This window comes from Euprymna scolopes, chromosome 45 (genome assembly GCF_053919585.1).
Source record: "Euprymna scolopes isolate OS-2025 chromosome 45, ASM5391958v1, whole genome shotgun sequence".
Lineage (NCBI taxonomy): Eukaryota > Metazoa > Mollusca > Cephalopoda > Sepiida > Sepiolidae > Euprymna > Euprymna scolopes.
This window is the reverse complement of record NC_136526.1, coordinates 55,124,061-55,146,189: the sequence shown is the minus strand read 5'-3', so window position 1 is coordinate 55,146,189 and position 22,129 is coordinate 55,124,061. Positions and strand designations below refer to the sequence as shown.

The following is a 22,129-nucleotide window of genomic DNA, read 5'->3' as shown; positions in this document are numbered from 1 at the left end:
AGATTTCCAGTACTCTCTAACTATTTCGACAACCTTTGCAAATTAATTTGCGTTATCGCAACAGCCGCTTACCATTGATTTCTCATTGGTGGCAACCATTGGTCTTCATTGGAATTTGGGTGGCAAAAAGCCTCCCCAAGGTCCCAGTCTTCTTTGCGCATCTCTAGTGGAGGTCTGGCTAGTGTTTTCTCTCCTCGGTCTTCCCCTCCTCCTTGATCCTTATTATTTGGTGTCGCGCCTGTTTATGGTGACACTCACAGGAGAAAATGTAGGTGTGGTTTCTTCATTTGTACAGTTTCAGTTTTCTTGATATGTTAATTTGTGTTTTGCATCTGTAGCTATTTATGTGTCCAATTTGATGCATTTATTTAATCGATTGATTACCTGCTCTAGTCAGGGACCCATTGTGGTGCACTGAGATAAAGCTTTACATGCGCCTGTGCAGTAACTTAATCCGCAATAGATTGTAGTTTACATTGCACTTGAAAAAAATCATTTAATAAATTTATGTTGTGAAAAATATTGATTTCTTTATATGACGTGATGTGATTTGTAGTTTATTTTAGAAAAGAAACACATTTCAAAATGTACAGCAGACACTTTGGCAGTATGCAGATGGTGGTCATTTGTTTTGATGCATTTCACTAAACTGTTACCAGGTGGCGCTTCTCAGTCAAAAAACCCTTCAACATTGCTTTAATTTGAAAAACGTTTGATATAAATTATTAATTTTTATATAGATTATTAATTATTATATAGATTATTAATTTTTTCAATAAACAAAAAAAAATATAAAACTATTTCACTTTATAAAAATCTAATGTTGCTTTGATTAAAAAATTGTTTTATTGAAATTAGATTTTCTTACGCAGATTTTTTAAATAAATGTTTTTAAATTATATTTTCATAAATTTTTATACAATAAACGTTTTAAAATTATATTTTGATAAATTTTTATACAATAAATGTTTTGGTTTTCAAATATTTTTGTTCAAAAGAAAATCTTGCTTGTTACTCATTTGCTGTGATATTTGACCAAGAAGAAATTGGAATTATCACCTCTAACCTTGCCGCCGTCACTATGCTGCAGAAGTGCTGTAGAGCAGATATATATGCATATATAGGACAGAAATTTGATAAGAGAGTTGCCAGTGGTCAAATGGATACCAGCACAGATTTGAAGATTTAAAATTCTAGATAAAATTTCAATTGTTGAAATCAAATATATTACTGATTCATGTATTTGATTTTCAAACAGATGCATTTATTTAATCGATTTATTGCCTGCTCTAGTTGGGCACTCATTGTGGTGCACTGAGAGGAAGCTTCACATGCCCCTCTGAAGTGACTTAGTCCATAATACATTGTAGTTTGAGATCTTAGTCGGTGTCTAACAATCCTGCTGAGCGTCACTGGTGGTCGTAAAGAACACACTTTTAATCGCAAATCAAAACCGTTCTTGTTGCGTAAAACTTCAAAACAGCGTTTCTCTTGGTTGTCGTTCAATTTGTAAATTTATCAAGTTTTTTGTCTTTCCAACTTCTCTAAAATTGTTGGAAATCGTCATATATCTCATTTAGAATCAAGTTCTCTAACAGCTTGCGTGGATTGGCTTCGACTAAGGTTCTTAATTGATTGGCCGAGCACTATGCTCATTAGCTTCAAGACTCTTGTTGCTGCCAAGAAATTATAAAACCACCATTGTACTGTACTTTATATTGCGAGCTGTTTCAGCAGCTTTTCAGCCTAGCTTGAATTAAAATTAGAAAATTGTCTTTTTTAATCTTATATTTAACGTTCTGAAAAGAGGACATAATTGTTTTACAACGATTGTAATTTAAATGATTAGAAGACATTCCGATACAAAACCTATTTAGGCGCATAAAGTACGTTTGCGCAAAATTTCATATAAATTGGCCCAGCTGTTTTCGAGTCCGCAGGAGACGAACTCGCAAACATCTTGACAAACCATCTCAATTGTTACAGAAAAATAAACAAATAATGCTATGTTTGGTACTAAAATAAGTCTGATTGGGATGTCATTAAAGATCACATCAAAGATGACCCATGGGGAAATATCCTTTCTCTTCCTGCAGAACAGTTTACAAATGGTTCAAAGCAGCAATTGAAAGACATGCTCAAACATACAAGTTCTATAGCAAACCCCACTCTCCCCAATGGTTACTTCTACTTGCACAGTTGCCATTGTTCAGAGGCAACATGCCTACTGCAGATTTATCTGACATAAGTCCAGTACAAACAGACAAAATTGCTTAACACACACAAGAAAATCTATGTAAAAACGGTTTATTAAGTCGTTATTTTAAATAGAAGGTATTGATTGTTATATTTGATATATCATTTCAAGTTAATTTACTTAATTTATATCTAATTTTATTTCGGTTTCATTTAATTTATTTTCAATAATAATTAGGTACTAACAGTTTCCTTTACAGTCGCATGCAAGATTATTTATTTAAGCTAATTGTAAGAAAAAAGTAGCGGCAGTTAAGAGAGAATACACTGAAACCACAAGAAAATGCATTGAAGCACAGAAAATCTACAACAGTGTAGTAAATAATGGCCAATCAATAGCCACAGGGAACTTCTTTTTATATGATAAACTTCTTTTTATATGATAAACTTCTTTTTATATGATAAACTTCTTTTTATATGATAAACTTCTTTTTATATGATAAACTTCTTTTTATATGATAAACTTCTTTTTATATGATAAACTTCTTTTTATATGATAGGAGAGATTCGAAATGAACAGATACTAATTCCAATTTAGATTTATTACTGTGATGTATTTTAAGTATTCATTTAACAAACGATCATGAAACACAACCTTTTTAATTGAATAAAAGTTCAAATAAATGTCACATCTTGACAAACCATCGATTGTTACAGAATAAATGAACAAATAATGTTACATGGCCAGTCTAGGTGAATAAAGTACCTTTGCGTGAAATTTCATAAAAATTGGCCCAGCTGTTTTCGAGTCCATAGGAAACTAAATCACACACATCTTGACAAACCATCGATTGTTACAGAATAAATGAACAAATAATGTTACATGGCCAGTCTACATATAAACATTACAAATAGATATGACTCCAACAAACGAATAAATAAAATAATTGCACTAGCATAAAATGGTAGCCAATGATTTATCTGCATTATCAAAACCTATTCTTAGTATAAGATCTATAGTATACATCATTTATCCGTAATCTGAATGATTTAAATAATGCAAAACATCAATAATCATTTGAGAATTCCAAAACATAAGAAAGTTTTCTTTTTAAAAATCAGTATTTAAAAATAAATTAAAATTATTATGAATTAAAAAAATGTCCGACATTATCTTTCAAACCAAATTCAAACATATTATCGATTCATGTTTTGTCTTCATAAATAACGAGACACATTTATCTAAAATTCCAGGTAAGATTTATTATTGTTTTAACCAACCATTAGAAAACACAATATTTTGCACCTTAAATATTTCTTTAACCAACCACCAGAAAACACACAATGTCAAGTGATTGAATAAAAATTCAAATAAATGTCTCATATTGATAAACTTCATTTGTTACAGAAAAAAATATGAACAAATCTGTTTTTTAAAAATTATTCTGGTCTGGTGGAATATCTAATTTTGTGTTGTCTTTTGCGGTGGCATCAGAGGGAGGATATGCGAATCGATGTTTGAACTTTGAATACTATCTTACAAAGAAAAAGGTTTCTCTTTAATTTCCTTATTTTTGTTGTGGTTGGCGCATCCTACTGGATCACTCCTTATCTCCTAAAATCCAGTGTGGGTTAGTCATACTTAGATCTTATTTGGGCCACAAATAATGTGATTTTGAATATTTAGTCAGGGTTTACTAGAAGGGAAAATTATCCTCATGCCAGGTAGTCCTGGCAAACCCTTGTACAGGAGACTTGAAGGGAGTGTCTAGTAGGCATTCAGGTTCTCTTTTTTAGTGTTTTTTCAAGTAAAATGAAGTTCCACATATTTTACATTTTATCCTTAGGTACATAATTCAAAGATGGCGTAATAAAAGGGGAAAAAAATAATTGCAACTTCTTTCCCGATTTGAAAGTTTTGTAATCATGCCCATTTATTTTTAATGATAAGTTAAGAGCAAATGTGCTATGAAACAGGTGATGTTAAGAATTGTGCATGTCAACTTCCTTATAGGAATAAACGATAAGATGGTCAGCATCTTAGAATTTAGAATATAGATTTTTGTCATTTATTTGTTATGAAAAATAGAATACGCATCAGGTGCATTTGAAAGCCAAATCACAATACAATATTATGAAAATAAACAAATATTTTATTTATTTATTTTCATTTTATTGTGTTGTGATTTGTCTTTCAAGCGCACCTGATGCATATTCTGTTTTTTTTTTTTCAAATTAAATCAAAGCTTCTATAATGGAACACACACCCTGGACGTTAATCTCGTGTAGTCGACACTGAGAGACGACTGACTTTCCTTTCTCCAACTTTACAACATGGCCAGAAAGAAAAAGAAAGAAAGAAAACAACATACTGAGGATGGAGTTTGACTCCGAAATATATTTAAATTATAAATTTCAAACAAGTAAAATATTCGTTTATTTTCATAATATTGCGTTGTGATTTGGCTTTCAAGCGTACCTGATGAATATTTTATTTTTTTCAAATTAAATCAACACTTATATAACGGAACTCACACCCTGAACAATATATATATATATATATATATATATATATATATATATATATATATATTTGTTCAGGGTGTGAGTTATATATATATATATATATATATATATATATATATATATATATATACCTAAGGTTCAATATAAAGAATAGCCTATCAAATTTTAGTTATATCTTTTTATTACATTTTACTTAAATAAAAGTTCTCAGAAACCAAAGGGGTCCTCTTTCTGGATCTCTATATGAGATACATAGATATTCAAGTATTTCATTAAAGTCCTCTGTTACTTCTCAAACGTTTAATTAGTAAATAAGTTGAGTACATAATTTTCCTCTCCTCAGTTGACCATTTAAATGTTATTGTATCCTTTATTTGTGGTCTCCTGATCTTACTGGCATTCCAGGACAAACATTCATCTAGTCTAGTGGAGTATCCAGCTTTATATTGATAGTTGAGATAACATCATTTGGAGAAACTGCACCATTCCTTGTAAAAATCAGTGTGGGTTAGTGGTACAGAGGAGATCTTATTTAGGCTGTGAATACTGTGTGTAACTGAATTTTTATTATAGGGAGATAAGGTTTGTATGAATGTTGTCAGCTTGGTCCACCCACTTGACACTATGCACAGTGCTTAATAGTGTCAGTCAAGGTGGCAGTTTGTGTGCTTCGTCAGCAGGCAGGGTAGCAGCATTGTCTTGGGAAAATAACAAGAGACAACATCGGTCATATTCTTAGCAAAGATGTTCTTATGACATTGTGGAGTAATGGAAACGTAGTTTTATATTTGTTTTCTTAAAGCTAGACCTACGTGAAAAAAAATATTTTAAAAGGAAATGTTTTTGTAGCCATTCCTTAAAAAATTTTTTTCTTTTTTGTGAAAGAGTATCCTACCGGATTGAGACATTCATTCCAACTCAGTGTGCGTTTGTATGTGTTTTTTCAAGCCATTACAATCTGAAAATGCAGCTCCGCAGACTTGACAGGAATAAGGTTTCTCTCCAGTGTGAGTTCGAACATGTTTTGTCAAATGAGAAGCATCGGAAAACGACGATTCACAGACGAGGCAAGAATAAGGCTTCTCTCCACTGTGCGTTCGCAAATGTCTTTTCAAGTGGTCGCTCGATGCGAACGCTGCATCGCAAGCATTGCACGGAAAAGGCTTTTCACCCGTGTGCGTTCGCATGTGACGTCGTAAGTTTGAACTCACCGAAAATCTTGCATCGCATATTTCACAAGAATATTGTTTCTCTTCGCTGTGCGTTTGCACGTGTTTTTGTAAGGTCGACTTCCGTGAAAAAGTGCTCGAACATATCTCGCATGAATATGGCTTATCGCCAGTATGCGTTCTCACGTGTCGCTTAAGATCGGAATTCTCCGAGAACGCCATCGGACATACATCACACTGAAATGGTCTCTCCCCAGTGTGCACGCGCATGTGCCGTTTTAAGCCGAAGCTATCGGAAAACACAGATCCACATTCGAGGCACGGATGATCCTTTTTAGCAATGTGTGTTCGCATGTGGATCTTTAAGTTTGAACTGGCTATAAAAGCACCTCCACATGTTTCGCAAATATAACGCTTTTCACGGGTGTGGGTTCGCAAGTGTCGTTTTAAGACGGAATTCTGGGAAAATTCGGATCCACATATGATACAAGAATATGGCTTCTCGCCAGTGTGGCTTCGTTTATGTCTGATCAAGTTTGAGCTATTCGAAAATTTTAATTCACACACGTCACAAGAATATGGTTTTTCTCCTGTATGTGTTCTGATGTGGTTTTTTAAGTTGGAATTATTCTTGAACGCAGATCCACACAGTTCACAAGAATATGGTTTTTCTCCACTGTGTATTCGCATGTGTCTTTTATATCCATCCTTTCTTGAAAATGCAGCTGAACAAACTTCACAAGAATATGGTTTTTCTGTTTGGTTTTGCATGTTTCGTAAGCTAAAACTCAACAAACTCAAGTCCACATATAAAATAATTTTTGTTTAGTTTTCTTTATGTAATTCTTAGAAATCACGCAGCCTCTTGGGTCTAAAACTTGATTTCATTATAGTTCTGTATGTATCCAATTGTTTATTTAAGAATTTTCTGTACTTCTCAAACCTTGTTCCAACTAAGAAAACTTTTAAAGTGGAGATATTTTCTTTTATTTAAACATTTTAAATGAAAGCTATTGTGTACAAGATGGCACAAATCCACATATAAAATGTTTTTAGTTTTATGTAATTCTTAGAAATCTTGTGTCTTGATTTTCTTATATATGTATCAAATTTTTAATTTAAGAATTTTCTGGACTTCTCAAAATTTATTCCAACTAAGAAAACTTTTAAAGTGGAGACATTTTCCTTTATTGAAATATTTTAAATGTATTATGTTCAGTGATCTTCATGGAGTTCTTCAAAACATACTTCACAAGAATGTTTTTTTTTTCTCATGTCTTGCATGTTTTTTAAAGCTAAAACTCTCAACGAATTCAAATTCACATAAAATTATTTGTTTAGTTTTGTTTCTGTAATTCTTTAACTAGAGTCTCATCAATGAATTTGATATGTATCTGATTGCTCTTTTAGAAATTTTTTGTAATTCTCAACTCTTGTTTAAATTTGTTTTTTTTATGTAATTCTTAGAAATTAAGCAACCTCTCTTGGGCCTAACACTTGATTTTGTTATAGGCTCTGTATGTATCCATGGTGTTCTTCTTCCATGAGCTGTTTTTTTTTTTTAATAATCAAATACAGAAAATGTTAGGATTTCTCTGCAATAATTTCCTTCAGAAATAATTCATTCTTCATTGCAAATTTTTTCTGCAAATAAAATAGAATTATATTAAAAAAAAACTATATTACATTACAAAAACAGTTGTGGTATTATTTTAGAATTTCCTTCTCTTAGATTGGATGCTTTAATATAATTGGAATATCTACATTATTTAAGGTGAGAAAATTGTGTTTTCATGCTTTCCCCATGTGCAAACGTATTAGTGACTCAACAGAACTGGATGGTAGAGATAGGTTATATTGGTATTATAACATTAATATTAAACATATTATTAATATAATATTAGTAATATGTTAAACGCATTATTTCATGAATAATAATAACATTATTTTTTATATATATATATATATATATACTGCTGAACAACCTTCACAAGAATACGGTTTTCCTCCTGTATGTATTTTTAAACTAAAGCACTCAACAAATTCAAATCTATAATAATGTATAATAAATGAAATAATGTTTTTCTTTTTTTGTTTTATGTAATTTTTAGAAAACCAAGCAGCCTCTCTTGGGTCCAACATTTTCTGTATTTCTCAAACCTTTATGAAAACTTTTACAGTGGAGATAGTTTCCCTTACTCATAGCTACATTTTAAATGAAAGTTATTATGCACAAGATGGTTTCTCTACTGTTTTGGATTGCATTTTTTTTAAGCTCAAAATATCAGAAAATTCAAATTCACATAAAAAATGTTCTTTTTAGCTTTATGTAATTCTTAGAAATAAAGTGCAGCAAGTTCAAAGAACATTTTATTAAAATACTTGTAAAACAAATGCAGGGATGCAACATTGCAGTGATGGGACAGGGGTTGGAGTTTAGTTAACAAAGTGGGATCTATTAGATTGAAGACTTTTTTTTTTACCCTATCCAAGAGGGAAAGACTAATGGTTAGATGCATCAGCCCAAACATGGCAACAATATGCTATGCATGGATACTCTCAGGTGTGATTAGTCTTCTAGCACGATAGAGAGAACCCATTTTCTTTGCAGCAGCCTTTGCAATGTCTTCAATGTATCTGTTCTGGTTCATATCACCTGTGAATGTTAAGCCGAGGAGTTTAAAAGAAGAATTTTCAGGTAGGGTGTTATTTTTCACGGATATTGGTAGTTGGAGAGGCTTCTTGTAACTGTTAAAAGAAAGTAGTTTAGTCTTAGTATCATTAAATGTTACCATCTATTTACAGTCCCATTCCACTACAGTCTGGATGTCATTTTCTAACGATTCTGCCATTGTCTTGGATTTGTGTACATCCATTCTTCTCTCATGCATGTTATAGAGCATTGTACCATCAGCAAATATACTCCTCTTGGACACAATATTATCAGGGAAATCGTTTATGAATATAAGGAATAATAGTGGTCTAAGGATCGACCCATGAGGCACTCCCACATTAATGTTATGCTGTTTGTATGTGCGTCTATCAATGACAACCTGGGTGGTCCTATTGACTAAGAACGATCTCATTATATTTAGCATATGTCCAGTTATGCCGTACAATTTTTTCTTTTTAGTTTTATGTAATTTGTAAAAACCAAGAAGCCTTGGGTCTAACATTTCATGCGTTTTCTTGAATGATTAAATGCAGAAAAAAATTACGATTTGGTGTTTTCATGCATAAGTATGAAGTGACTCAATAGAACTTGATGGCAATTATAACATATTATGGTGTTTCAAAAGTCTTGGGAACATTACAAATGCGTATATCTCATGAACTATTCCAGGTAGAAAAATGAAACTGGTGTCATTTTAAAGCTTGCTTAATCAAGTTTTTGGTCATACTAATGATTTTCGTCTTATCTTTCCAGGTGCAGTAATGGAGTTCTCTAAACAAGACAAGGCATTTTGCGTCCTCCAATTTGCAAAGACTGAATTGTGGACATGTGTTCAGCATGCATTTTGGAGGAAATTTAAAAAAGAAGCCCCTGAAATGAAATCCATTGTCAGAGGGCATGCTAAATTTGTGAAAGATGGGTGTTTGTGCCCAAGTAAGCGAACAGGTCGCCCTTCAACTTCAGAAGATGCAGTTGAGCAAGTTCGGACAGCCTTTCAGCGGAGCTCCCGTAAATCAGTGAGAAGAGCCAGCAGGGAACTTCAACTTGCTCCAGCAACTGTCTGGCGTGTCTTAAGGAAACGACTGCAAATGGTACCTTACAAGCTCAAGTTGGTCCAAAAGTTGAAGGACACTGATAAGCCGTGACTTTTGCATTGCAATGCAAGAGAAGTTGGAAGATAACGGCTTTGATGACCGGCTTGTTTTTAGCGATGAGGTGACCTTCGATCTGAATGGCAAAGTTAACAAGCATAACACTCGCATATGGGGTACTGAGAATCCTCATGAACTTCTTGAGCACGAACGAGATTCACCAAAAGTGAACGTGTTTTGTGCAATTTCCAAGAAAGCTGTCTATGGACCGTTCTTTGAAGAGGCAACTATCACTGGTGAATCCTATCTCAACATGCTGGAAGACTGGTTAATGGCTCAGTTGGAAGAAGCAGAATCTGATGACTTCATTTTTCAACAAGATGGTGCACCACCACACTGGAGTCTTAGAGTAAGGCAGTTTCTTAACACAAGGCTGCCTGGTAGATGGATTGGGAGATCTGGGCAAGGTGATGACGTTCTCATGCCCTGGCCTCCTAGGTCTCCAGATCTTACCCCGTGTGACTTTTTCCTTTGGGGCTTTGTCAAGCAACAAGTCTATGTGTCACCCCTTCCAAGAGATATTGACGAACTAAAGGCTCGAGTAACGGCAGTTGTGGGAACCATTGACGTCAAGATGCTGGAACGCGTTTGGCAGGAAATGGACTATCGACTAGATGTCTGCCGTGTGACGAATGGTGCTCATATTGAGCAACTTTGAAGATTCCCCACAAAACTTGAAACTTTAACCTTTCCAACGGTACCAATTGCATTTTTCAACTCCTAATACTTTTTGAGTTATTAAAAATCGTTATGTTCCCAAGACTTTTGAAATACCTTGTATTATGGTGTTCTTCAGAATTGTCAGATCTATTCCCTACCTCTTTTGTTGCCACCTGTTTGACTTGATCTAGTGATCTTCATCATTTTTTTTTTTACATGGGGGTCGCCACTTATCAAGGCCTGGAGGCTACTCAGGGATAAGGGTTATTGCGTGTACAGTAATCAATGAGATAGTATTGTAGTAATCATTAGTATTGGAGATTTGATAGAGTGTCTTACTTAAGGGGGCGGTTTATCAGGAATTTGTTTATGTTGGATTTGAAGACATCCAAGTTGTAGTCAGGTGGGAAACAGGCAAGCGGAACAGAGTTCCACAATCGTACACTTCTGAAAAAGAAGCTCTGCTCATGGAATCTACATTTGGATTTTGGCACAGATGAAGAGTGGGGAAAATTATTGACAGTAGTTTCAGCTAGATGGGTGTTTCTCATGAAAGATTGGTGAGGGGGGACGAGAGATTGGAGCTCAGACGAGCACTTGCCATGGAAATAATGATAAAACAAAGACGGGCTGTTGCTGTTTTAATGTAATACAGCTTCCTATTCCAAGACTTGTGGAATTTTCTTCTTGTTTTTGTTCTTGTTAGCTCTATACATTAAGTGGCTCCACATTTTGTCTGAAGCAATTTACATAAAAAAATTATATATCCAAAGGCTGTTTCTTTTTATTGATCTATCTCTGAACCTGTCTATCAGAAAGAAACTGTTTTAAAAACATGCTGAGATGCAAAAAAGAATTTTCTTTCTTTCTTTTTAAATACTTATTAATTTCAGAATTAAAATCCTTCATCAGAGAAAGAGTTTTTTAGTTCCGTGGAAGAAAAAAGTCCATCTTCATGTTGTTAAGGGGCTTCACGCCTTGTCTGGAGCGATTTCTATAAACAATTATATATCTTTTTTAAGTTGAAATACTTATTAATTTCAGAATTCAAATCCCACATCAGAAAAAGAGCTTTTTAGTCTTGTTGGCCTCTTTCTTTCTTTTTTTTTTTTCTTTAGAAGAAAAAAGTCAGTCTTGATGGCAATAACATATTATGGTGTTCTTCAGAATTGTCAGATCTATTCCCTACCTCATTTGTTTCCGCTCATTTGACTTGGTCAAGTTATCTTCATCAATTTGCTATTTTTACATCTTACAGCTTCTGATTCCAAGAACTACAGACTTGTGGAACTCTCTTCCTGCTGACTGTTTTCCCCTTACTTTTAACCTTGATTTTTTTTTATTTACACTACAGCCATTCATCTGTCCTGGCAATAATCATCTTTTGTTTTGGTTAGATCTTTACATTAAGGGGCTTCACGCCTTGTTGGGGGGGGGGTGATTTCCAAAAAACATTATATATCCAAAAGTTGTTTCTTTCTTTTTATCTACCTACCTGTTTTTGTTGTTAATGCACATATAGAACTTCTAATCTAAAAATATTTATAAAATATGAAGGTTGTTTCTTTCTTATCTATCTATCTACATCTTTACATTAAGGGGCTTCACGCCTTGTTTGGGGGTGATTTCCATAACAAATTACATATCCAAAGGTTGTTTCTTTCTTTTTACCTACCTACCTACCTACCTACCTATCTATCTACTAGAAAGAAAAACAGCCACTGTTTGGTTTAGGGGTTAATTTAAACCACATGCTAATTATGCTGCATTAAACTTCCTTTTGTAATCAGAAGAAAAAATATAAGTTCTCAATATGACTGCTATTTTTAAATCGGAAAAAACATAGAATAAACAAAGTTTTGATTTTTTTCTGTTTTTTTAAGTTGCAATACTTATTAATTTCGGAATTAAAAGCCTTCATCAGAGAAAGAGTTCTTTAACTTTGTTGGCTTCTTTCTTTCTCTTTTTTTTTCACGGAAGTAAAAAGTCCATCCTCGTGTTGTTTTATCAAGGTTACTTTTGTTGTGAATGCACATATAGAACTCTCTTGTATTAATCCAAAATTTTATACATGTTCTACCAAATATGAAGCTGAAAATGCGATGGTTCACAGAAGCATCCAGAACTAAATAAAAAATATAGAAAAACATTGTGCCTCCACAAACAAACACAGCCTAACCCTCATACTTGGTGAAAATGCATGCCCATTTCATTTTGTTCTGGGATATGAAATGTTATAAATTTTTGATATTTTATAATTTTATATAACTAATTAAACCTCATAATAATGCTGAATTGTTAGTTTTATCCTTTTAATTTAATAAATAAAAAATACATTTATAAATTTAATAAAATGAATAAAAAACTAAAACACAAAAAATATCTGAAGTCTTGTTTGTTTAATTAATTTTTTTTTAATTGTTTTATTAATGCAGAGCTAAGAATTCTGACTGCTAATAACAGTATAAACAGTTTTGACGATCGGGTTTTAAATCTCAGCATGAAAAAAACAAACAAAAAAAAAACTAGAATATATATATATATATATATATATATATATATATAACTAGCAGGATCCCTTAATTGGCATTGCCGGGTGGTAGCACACATCTAACCACGTAAAAATTTAAAATACGGCTGTTGTTGCTTTTGTCATTTGCCAACCCCCAACCTCCTCATGTAAAAAAATTCATAACCATCAAGTTATGCTGGCATATGGTCGCATATGGTATTGCGTTCGGCCATCATATGCATCTGAGATCAATATCTACTTTAAATTTTGGTGTTTATGTATTTTTTGTACCGTGCTATTTGTGTTACACGAATGACCTGGTCTAAGCTGGGTTGACATGCTAGTATATATATATGTATAGGTATATATACATATATGTATGTTCATGAATTAAAATGTGGCACACGTCTGCGGGTGAAATGTCAGAAACAGGAATTGTTTCAATGTTTCTCACAAATATAAACAAACCTTGTTATTGTTATGAAAAATGTAACAGAAAGGAATCTGGTTTTGTGGATGTTTTGAAAAGATTGACAGGAAAAAGTGACAGAAGGAAAAAGATTGCAGTTGGAGGTTTGATTGTCAACTGAGTGGACGCCACGATAATTCTCTCTGTAGCTCCCTCACTCTCTCTATCTACCATAAGCAAGAACAACAGGAGAAATAAAAAACGGACTATTGCTTACACCAATGGTTGTTGTGTTTTGAATTCTTAAAAGGGGTTTATAATATAACGTTTGTAATTACTGTTTTCAGGTTAAATTCAACTTTCACAATAATTTTTTTATTCAATTGTGAGGTGGAAGAATATTTACAGAAGACCCTCTCCTCCCCATTTGTTGTGTTCAACGCTTTTAATGTTAGACTTCATCTTGCATTATTTCTTTATTTGGTAAATATGAAGAATCATTACACCCTCGAGAAATCCTTTAAAATTACTATTTTTAATGATTTTCGGGGGAACTGAAAATAATAAAATGAATAAAAACCTAAAACAAACAAAACCAACTATGGAACAAAGTAAAAATAATAAACAGAGAGACCCACTGGAAAGTGAGAAAACTTAAAGAAACAGCTCACATGCTCGGACATAACAACCTACTGAGCAAACCAAGCATAGAGCTGAATGCAATTTGGACACCTCTGATAGAGAGAGAAAACCTTGAATAACAACATAGGTTTAACATTAACAAAAACCAGCTAAGAATTGTCCCAGTGACATATGGCCGAGTGGTCCTAGATGATGTATCAAAGTTTACAGTTACCCAAAAAGGTGCTGAGTTCAATCCTGAACGAAGGCAGTAAAAAAGTAACATTCAAAACAGAGAATCAGCAACTATGTCCCAGAGCCTAGCTGGAGTCCGAACACAGTACCCCCGTAATAATAATAAAGGGCTGGGTTTGAGACTCCTAACAAACGGTTCCCCAGTTTGAGACAAAACACCTGATGAAGGCCGGAGGGTAAAACGGCCGAAACGTTGTGACCATAACAACCAAGATGAGGAAGTCAGTGCGACAATCTCAATCAATGAAAACGCCTCATCTCAAAAATACAGACAATTAAAAACCAACAAACATCTGAAATCTTGGTTGATTTAATTAAATTTTTTTTAAATTATTTTTTTAATAATAACGGGAAATTAATTTGGAACTTACACCGGTGGAAATGTGTGAAATCACATTTGGCCACCATATTCAATAATAATAAGAGAATTAAAATAATTTGATATTCATATTGTATAGTTGACAGATAAGAAATTGGAGGGGTGGAGGACAAAAAAAGGTTTATTTGCACAAAAATAAATAAATAAAATACTTAAACGCTTGTTTACTTTAATTATAATTATTCAAAAGGTTTGCTTTTTTTACAGCAGTTTTTGTTACTAAACAAAAATAACTATTATTTTTATTAAACAAAAATAACTATTATTTTTACTAAACAAAAATAACTATTATTTTTACTAAACAAAAATAATTATTATTTTTATTAAACAAAAATAACTATTATTTTTACTAAACAAAAATAATTATTATTTTTATTAAACAAAAATAACTATTATTTTTACTAAAAAAAAATAACTATTATTTTCATTCTAACACCAGTGGAAATGTATGACATTTGACGGCCATGACGAAGTGCAATTATTTAACATCAGAGAAAAAGGGAGGGTAAACAAAAATTAGTACTTTTGCATTTTAGGCACCAGATTTCTGTTATGTTCACTCGAACAGAATATGCCAATTGCCGATCAAATTAAAAAAACAAAAAATATCATTTATTGAATATTAATTACAATAAAAACAAAAGAAATGAAAAAAAACATAAAATATATATTAAAAAATATAGAAACCTACTTTTTGTTGTTTTTTTCATTTTTCAAAGGATTCATTAAAGAAAACACTTGATTTTTTTGTAAATTTTTTTTGTTAGAAAAATTTTTGAATTTTTTTTTGCTTGTTTTTGTCAAGAAAAGTTGTAAGAATCTGTGGGAATACTGTTGACATTTTTTTTAGAGTTAAGATTGAACAGATTTTATTTGTGCCCGATTAAAAACTGAATTTCTTTTCTTCTAATTTATTAAAAATCATGTTTGTTATCGCTTTTTCATTGGCCGATCAGCATTCAGCATATACCATCAGTTTATGTTAGCTGCCGGTCAAACCCAGGCCAACAATTACAGAAATCTGGTATGCAAAAGTCAGTTTTGGTTACTCGGTGAAAATAAGAGAGACTACGATTTTTATCTTAGTCCCAGTGAAAATGTCTGATATTTGGCTAACATGACAAAGTATAATTATGTAACATGACAAAGTATAATTATGTAACATGACAAAGTATAATTATGTAACATGACAAAGTATAATTATGTAACAGGACAAAGTATAATTATGTAACATGAGACCGTATAATTATGTAACATGGACGAAGTATAATTATGTAACATGACAAAGTATAATTATGTAACATGACAAAGTATAATTATGTAACATGACAAAAAGCAAGAGTGGGTAGGGGAGGATAAAATTCATATGAACTCACCACAAGACATTTACTTATTGTATATTTGATTTGTTTTTACCAATTTTCAAATCGCTATAGACTGTAAAACATACCCGAAAGTACTTGTTCAGATTGAAAAATTGATTGCTATGGCATTCAATTCGTCTCTCATGGTTCCGTTCACACATACATGCATCAAAAATGTATGTACGCTTGTGCATACAGAATGGCCACCAGTGATAAAATACAGGATTACATTGCATAATAAAGGTCTTAATATCCAGAAAACTACTTGATTTATCTGAGCCAAATTTCAAGATGATATTCGTTTTCAGCATACTCAAAATCCTATAAAAGTTGTCATTTTAAAGATGAGTGTCAGGGTTGAAAAAAAGTAGAAATTTACTGACATGACAAAGTACAATAATTCAATGTAAGAAAAAAAATTGGTTGGATTGGTTGGTTGTTTTACGGCATATCAACCCTTTTCAGATTATTTAATGCAAAATCCAGTGATTTTGAAGAACAATTTTTTAATAGAATATATTTGGGGTTTGTTTTTTCAAGTCAGTTTCTATTTAACACATAGTTGGGACCTAACAGGTACTACCACTCCGGGTCAGAGTAGACCTGGGAGCAATGGCAATTAAAGGGTGGCTCCACGTCTGGGGCCTCACTATCGGATATAGTTTAAGGTCATATCCAGGACCTAAAAAAAAAAAGGGATCTAGTAAAAAATTAGTAAATCCTTTAAAACAACGTAAGAAAAAAGGAGGGGGGGTAAATAATCAGTAAGCCCTTCGAAACACTAGGAACTTGTCAAAAGAATCACTCCAGAAATTTTCACATAAAATGTGTCCATTAAATTAAATACTAAATTAAGAGTAATTTTTTAAAAAGTCAGAACATCTTTGTAAATGTTTAATGTTTAATGTTTAATAATATTACAAAAGGAAAAACAATTCGGGTTGTGTTTAGTCTTACCTTTTTTCCGTATATTTATTTCGTCTTATTTGTTTTCTTTGAAACGTTTTTTGGGAAACTGAAAAGAGGAAGAAACAAAAACGATCATTTGAGATCAGTTTGGAAATAAACAAAAATAAAGAAAATAAAAAAAATCTAAATAAATAAATAAATAAATGGTATTTATGCAGAATCAAGACAATTTTTTGATAGGATTTTCAAGTTGTATTCAACTTTTTACGATATTGTTTGTATATTATTTGTTAGGTTAGAATAATTGTTAAAAAGCCTCCTTCTTTGCATATTAAGAATGGATTTCTAAAAAAAAAAAATTATTATTTCAGCATGATCTGTATTGTCAAAAAAAAAAGGGGGGGTTGAAGGGTGATACTCCAAGAGGAGGAGGCAACAGTTTAGGTTGCAAAAAAGAAATACTCTTTAAACAACTCACCCAACAACTAGTATCAAACTCTGTCCTTGTGGAGAGGCAAGTAAATAGGAACAACAACAACACCGATGTGCAATTTCCCAGTTCATATGCAGCGGCCATGACAAAGTGGATATTTTCTATTTTACTTTTTAATTTTCTGCGCAGCTGATTTTCTGGTAACCATTTTTAATTTTCAACCATCGCTTTATTACCAAATCTGAAAACTTATTTGCTTATATTGTTTTTAATTGGTATTGTTGTTGTTTTTAATGGGTATTGTCGTTATTATTTTTTTAATGGGTATTGTCGTTACTATTTTTTAATGGGTATTGTCGTTATTTTTTAAGCGAACTTCTCGTCATCTTTTTATACATAAAGATTGTTTTGTGCTAGTGCACATATTGATCCGCGCTATTTTTTAAAATAGTATTTTTAAGTTTAATTAAAGTTTTATGATATCTGTTTTTATTAATTTGTAAAGTTAAAGTACAGAATAAGTACAAAACACCCTCCCCTCCCCATGTTAAGAATAGCTTTCTAAATAATAACATTATTATTTCAGCATGGATCAATAAGTGCACCAGTACCGATTGTTTTTATTGTTAAGAATGTCAGCTTTACAGGTTTGTCTAATAATCTATTTACTTTATAATTACTTTATAATTTACTTTATAATTACTTTATAATTACTTTATAATTTACTTTATAAATATTAAAACAAATAAAGAAAATACAGGATTGTAATGAAAACTGCAGTAAAGTGTCCTGGACATAATGCAGTGAAAAACTGTGGGTGCTTATTTAGAATAATATTTATATAAAAAATAATACAGAAAAATATTTATTATGTATGTACTCATGAGGGAATGAAGATATCATATTCCAAAAAAAATTGATTAAATAGTTTTTTTGTTTATTTTACTAACAAAATCAAATCTTATGATTAAGCGAGGTGCACATTTTTGGGCGGCTATATTTTTGGTCCAGCATAAATAAGTGCGGGATAACTCAATTTGAAGTATCGAGATTAAAACCAGTCTCTATGTAATTAGATTACGAATTGTATATGATTTTTTTTATTCAACACATCTACTGGATAGTTCTTTGTAATTTTTGAACATGTCGGAAAAAAAAAAGCTTGAAGGGCGATACTTCAAGGCCAGCAGGCAACAGTCCGGGTTGCAAAAAAGAAATACTCTTTATGCGACCCACCCAACAGGGTCTGCTAACAACTAGTATCAAAATGTTTGCAGGAGCAAACTCCAAATGGTCTTGTTGCCACGATAACAAAATTTTGAAAGAGAATTAAACTTGTTTTGTAGGTTTAAAACTACCTCCTACTATCCTCCTACCACTATTGACCATAAATACCATTTGCCATGCTTCACCCATGTTGGTTCATTCATTCCCAAACGGCTGAGCTCAAACAACATCAGCATCACTCCTCTTTATTTTTTTTACACACTCCCAACAATAAAGAACCAGGGAAAAAAATTGGGAGAAAAAAGAAAGGGTTATTCAAGTAGAAAACGACTTAAAGAAAAAAAGTTGAGCTCACCCAACTTCTCTTTATTTTTTGTTTAAATTTTTTTTTTACATTATTTCAGCACGATCCGTATTCTACATAATATTAGTAGTTGGTGTCTCATGTTTTTAGCTCGCAACAATATTAAGGACCTGCTTCCTGTTTTTCGCCCCTAAAATGTACCGGAAATCACTCGAAAAAACATGATTTTGTTCTTGGACATATTTTAGTATGTGGAAACTTTCTCCACTGAAAGGTAGAGGTTAACAAGGATTTTGCAACGATGGTTTGTTGCGACCTGTGACTAGGTAACAATTGTAGAACCTTGTCGGTCTGGTAATAAGGGTAACGATTCAATTTCCTTCAACTCCAATCCCAAACTGAACATCACAACCCAAATTCAGTTCACTCCATTTTTATAATCCAGTTAGCCAATCAAACAACTACCAATATAAAAAGAGTCATCACCCACACAAAAGGTTTCTGCTGCCACTCTTCCTGAGAGTCGCAGGTAAGTGCTTCAAGTTCTCTCAATAAGTAAAAAAAAAACTCAAAACGGTTAACTAAAGTCATAGTTATCTTTTTTAGACCCCTAAATTGATGACCCTTTATTTGTCGGAAATAAATATGTAAGTTTTTTTTTTTTTTTTGCAAGTTAAAAAAAAAAAAACTGTCTCGCAACTCCAGTTTCTTCAGTTGTTTTCTTACCACATTTATATATTTTTTCCTTGTTAAAATTTCTCCCATGCACATCACGTTTTCCACTATAAAAATATGTGGTACTCTTGCACTAGCAGTGTCAGAATCTTTGGGAAAAATCGCCATTGCAAATTTGACACCCCTAAGTCAAAATTGCGAATAAAATATAAAAAACTCGTAATTTCTGTTTTTAAAGTGGGTTGTTTATTTTCTTTATGGAATACACTTCCAAAATAAACTATTAAAGTTGTTTCAAACATAATAAAAATATTATTTCTTATTTGTTAAAAGACCCTGTCGACAAAATATCTGCTCGCGGTGATTGAATACGCAGACATTTTGTCGACACGGTCTTTTAACAAATAAAAAATAATATTTTTATTATGTTTGAAACAACTTTAATAGTTTATTTTGGAAGTATATTCCATAAAGAAAATAAACAACCCACTTTACAAACAGAAATTACGAGTTTTTTTTTATATTTTATTTGCAGTTTTTTGCTGGGGAGGGGGGTAAAAAATTGCGCCAAAATTCTGACACTGCTACTCATGCACTTATTGATCTGTGCTGAAATAATAACGTTATTATTTAAAAAGCCATTCTTAACATGGGGAGGGAAGGGTGTTTTGTACCTATTCTGTACTTTAACCTTACAATTGAATAAAAAAACATATCTTCAAAAAAACGTATTTTCAAGCTTAATTAAAGTTTTATAAACTTTAATTAAGCTTGAAAATACGATCTAAAAAATAGCACGGATCAGTAAGTGCACTAGCATCAAAGATTATTACTTACCTTCAATGGCCTCTTGTTTGGGGAGACAAATATAAAAGCGCCTTCCCCTTTGTGATTGTTTTTATATTAATGGTAATCATGTCACCTTGGATAATGTTATAAAATAGCTTATTTTTCATAAACTTATGATCCCCCCTTTCTCTTTACATTTGGTTCCTACCGCCACGGTAGTTATTCTTTTCTAACAATTTAATTTGTGGCATTAACTAACATCTATGGGACTTCAAGGACTAATACCTTAGGTCGCAACAAACGACAATCTGTTGCAAGAGATATCCGTATAAAGGACGATTTTTTTCTTTCTCTCTTTGCCATTTACCATTGATGTGTTTACAATAATTCCTTGAATTTTTACCTAAGTCTAAGATTATACTTTTTGTAGCGTCCTAGCAATGATCTAGGTGTATCAGAAGTTTTGTAGGAATTTTTGACACCCCCTAACACGAAACTGCAAATAAAATATAAAAAAAACTCGTAATTTCTCTTTTAAAAGTGGGTTCTTTATTTTCTTTATGGGTTCTACTTCCAAAATAAACTATTGAAGTTGTTTTAAAAGTAATAGAAATATTTTTTTTTTAAACAGTAATGAAATTAATTGAATTTTACGAACTCAGTATTTTTCAATTTTTAAACTTTAAAAATCTATCCAAATTTTTCTATTGATTCTATTTTTACGATATTTTCAGGGTCAATGTGAAATTTTATGCTCTTTCAAATAAACCGAATATATTTTAGACAAACGATTTTTTTAATTCAAGCCCCCCCCCATCATTTTCAAGTAAATAATTAATTTACTCACCAAAGTTTTATATATCACAAATTGAAGATAAAAGATCAATAAATAATATATTCAAATTTAAAACAAAAAAAGTAGTGTTTTTTTAGAAATTTACCTGTAAAGTCCGAAGTTTAAATGCTACAATGCATATCAAACAAAGTAAAAAAAAATAATAAATAAAAACGAATATAAATAGGATGATGAAGTCTTAAAATGATTTAGGAGTTGAATCAATAGATATTGATTATTTTATTTAGAGTTATTTTTAAAGTTTATATGGTGTGTGAATTGCGGTAGAAATTCTGGTAAATATCCAGATCCGCTACTACAAAACACCGACCACTCTAATTTGTTTTTTTTTTATAGGTAATTGAGGTCGCTGACAACGAATGTGATAGTCAAACTTGGGGCAAATTTACCGTTTGCAGGGTATTTACCCCTGAACCCACAAACTACTTTCCACCATTTTGCAGCTTCCGTTTACGCTACGCGCATGCATGCTGTAGCATAAACGACGGCTTCACCAAGCAAACTACGTTGAGGGAGGGGATTTTTTTTTTCCAGGACATAGAATTTTCTAATTTTCAAAAATACATTATAGCACTTTTTGGGTGGAAAAATTAAAATTAGCTGAAAAAGAAATAAAACAAGAAAAGGAAAGCACTCCAAGTTGGAGTAGGGGAGGGGGGTTAATTTATCTGTTTTTTTTGTTTTTTTTACCTGGAACATAGAATTTTCAAATTTTCAAAAAGTAACGCACCGACATTTACCAATTAGAACACCATTTAACATTTTCCGAAGATTTTACTGTTTACATTGGGGGCGCGAGCGGGGGGGGGGGTAAGGATGTGATGTTGGGGCACGCGCGCCCCAACATCACATCCGCGCGCCCCCCCCCCCTGCGTTACTTATGGAAAAACGTTTAACTAAACTGCAAAAGTACCTATTAAGCCACATAAGTTCTATAATTGAATCTGCCTCCCGCAAAAAAAGAATGAAAAACATAAAGATGTTTGGTGCTTATGTTTTTGTAAACCACATTAAAAACTA

At 32.3% G+C, this 22,129-nt stretch overlaps 1 protein-coding gene across 3 annotated transcripts in view; it reads right to left on the bottom strand.

Annotated features, from left to right (window-relative positions):
- LOC145269681 (uncharacterized) overlaps positions 1-22,129 on the bottom strand; it is a 66,222-nt gene that overhangs the window by 42,508 nt on the left and 1,585 nt on the right. For 2 of the 3 annotated variants that reach the window (XM_080125395.1, XM_080125394.1), the window contains exons 2-3: positions 16,874-16,931; positions 4,143-7,535 (exon numbers count right to left, since the gene is read on the bottom strand). In XM_080125395.1, the coding sequence (XP_079981521.1) occupies positions 5,631-6,662 (1,032 nt within the window). In that variant the 5' untranslated portion in view covers positions 6,663-7,535; positions 16,874-16,931 and the 3' untranslated portion in view covers positions 4,143-5,630. Of the gene's footprint in view, positions 1-4,142; positions 7,536-16,873; positions 16,932-22,129 lie in introns of those variants that run through there. The other variant, XM_080125396.1, reaches the window with a different exon arrangement.